The sequence below is a fragment of the Montipora foliosa genome, chromosome 3, assembly GCF_036669935.1.
Source record: "Montipora foliosa isolate CH-2021 chromosome 3, ASM3666993v2, whole genome shotgun sequence".
In the NCBI taxonomy this organism is placed as follows: Eukaryota; Metazoa; Cnidaria; class Anthozoa; order Scleractinia; family Acroporidae; genus Montipora; species Montipora foliosa.
Window position 1 is genome coordinate 64,427,707 of NC_090871.1, and position 2,500 is coordinate 64,430,206.

A 2,500-nucleotide genomic window follows, 5' to 3' on the forward strand; every position below is an offset into this window, starting at 1 on the left:
ACAAATCCTTTAGAGGTTGTAAAAACACGAATGCAACTCCAAGGAGAACTAAAAGCACGAGGAACCTACGCCCGACATTACAAAAATGCGTTTCACGCTTTTTATACAATCGTCCGATACGATGGCCTACGAGCGATACAAAGCGGATTGGCTCCGGCTTTACTATATCAAGCAGTGATGAATGGATGTCGGCTAGGTTCATATCAGATTTTTACCAATTTAAAACTGACCGCAAACAAGGAAGGTAAAATTGAATTTTGGCGTTGTCTCGTAGCTGGCGCTGTTTCTGGAGCCATTGGATCATTTTTAGGGAGTCCTCTGTACATGGTGAGTTTCTTAACGTATGACGTGCTTTTTAGATTCAAACCGTTTGTTGGATAAAAGGTGAGACTATAGTTCTCAGGTAAAAAGTATATTAAAAAAGCGAGTGTTTGTGTTCGACATTGTAAAGTAACACATGGTTAGTAACACAATGGCGTCACGAAAGCTCAGCTTTGTATCGTGACAAACCTTTCAAAGAATTTTCCTTGCATAAAATTTCATTTGGCTTGGAAATCATGAGCCTCTACTAAAAGGAAATTTTCTTCAGCCAGATCAAAATACCTTGCTAGTAATTAATGTACCATTCAATTTCAAGTGTGCCCATCCCCCACCCCCCAGGTATATCCCGGGCCTATGGCATGAGGATAGCTCTGCATAGTGGGGAATTTGACACGAAACGAAACCACTCCGGGCGGGCATTTGACTATCGCCAAAACTGTTGGTCAGCGGTCAACCTTGTTCCCAGGGCTTTTCTCTGCCCACCCTCTCCTCGACCTACCTAGATGGGAAGGGAGATGGGCACTCTTGGAATTGACTGACACATAACAGGGTAACCTCCCTCTGTAATGTAATATAGTGTATTATAAATACACATGCTTTGCATGTGTATGTGGTACACAACCATGTCTTCTCTTTTGGTAGACTTTTGACTCCATTCACCATTTGAATGACGACTGCTCTTGAATTTATGGTGTATATGTTATTTGGTGTTGACATGCCAAAGGATGTCTTAGAAATGTCGGCATGATAAGTGGACAAGGGTTTCATTCCGAGCGGCATGACTATTTCGGGGATGGAAGGTAGGGGTTGGGGTGAGGGGTAGGGGGGTGGGGTAGGGGGTGAAACCTAACCTTAGGCCTAATCATTATCTTAAGTATAGTGTTTGCGGCTAAGGTTCCGAGACTTGGCGTCACACATGAATTGAGTTTGTTGGTTCCCTACTTTGCCTTAAGATGTTTTTTCTTGGTGCTCCAGTTTTCCCCTCTTCTCAAAAAGCAGGGCTCGAAATTGCGACCAATACGGTCGCATTTGCGACTAAATTTTTCCCTTTGCGACTAAAATATCTGGAGAAGTCGCAAATTTGCGACTTGTTGTCACCTTCGTTCTTTCGAAACAAAAGGGTTAGCAGTTGGCACTTTGCTGCTACTTTTCCTAAAATAAACAAACAAATAAATAAATGACAAAATTATTTTGTTTCTTGCTGTGAATTTTCTCTGAAGGTAGCGTAATTGTATAGTAATTTAGCTGCGATGTTACGTGCACAGCTCCATTCCTTCGATCATTCGCCATTTTTAGCAGTTTCTTTACACACAAGTACTGCGGGCTCATATTTTTCTGCTAAACCGCTGACAACACAATGCAGCGCGGCGATTTTGCGACTAAAATTTGCGAAATTGCGACTAAATTTTCGTATCTTATCGCAAAATGCGACTGGATTTTTTCGTTAATTTCGAGCCCTGAAAAGACCAACTTATCATTTGATTTGTGTTGATTCAATGGTTTGATTTCTGTGGATATTCCCCAATTTTAATTAGTGCCCCATTGCTAATTTTAAATACTGTTGGCACCTAAATAAAGTTTGTTATTTATTGTAGCTACAATAGAGTCGCATTTGCAACTGAATTTTTTGCCTTTGCGACTAAAATATCTGGCCAGAGATGTCGCAAATGCGTGACTTGTTTTCACCTTCGCTCTTTCAGAACAAAGGGGTTAGCAGTTGCCACTTTGTTGCTACTTTTGCTAAAACAAATAAAAAAAATACAATTTTTAAAATTATTTTTTCTTTGGCTTATATTTTGTTTTGCTAAACCCCAGACAGCGTAATGCAGCGCAACGATTTTGCAACTAAAATGTGCGAAATTGCAATTAATTTTTCAAATCTTTAAACTTTTTGCAAAATTATGAGTCGATTTTTTTAGTAATTTCAAGCCCTGCCCACAGGAAAACACTGGCTCTTGCATCTATTCCCTGAAATTAATTAGTCCTGTTGAATGGGGTGAACACCTAGCCTGCGAACGCAGACGTATTTCTGGCAGTTGTTTCAGAAATACGTCTGTGTTTGCAGGCTGGTCAACACCTAGATGGATGACCAAATGGGAATGCCCAGTGTGTCGTGGACTTCTGGTGAGCACAAATGAGTTTCCCTTAAATATGGACAGGGTGCATGCATGTATCTTGA

The 2,500-nt window shown here is 40.7% G+C and overlaps 1 protein-coding gene across 1 annotated transcript in view; it reads left to right on the forward strand.

The window, feature by feature from the left end:
* LOC137995268 (solute carrier family 25 member 35-like) overlaps nucleotides 1-2,500 on the forward strand; it is a 3,476-nt gene that overhangs the window by 128 nt on the left and 848 nt on the right. The window contains exon 1 of the mRNA XM_068840842.1: nucleotides 1-327. This exon is cut by the window's left edge and continues 128 nt beyond it. Within this exon, the coding sequence (XP_068696943.1) occupies nucleotides 1-327 (327 nt within the window). The remainder of the gene's footprint in view (nucleotides 328-2,500) is intronic.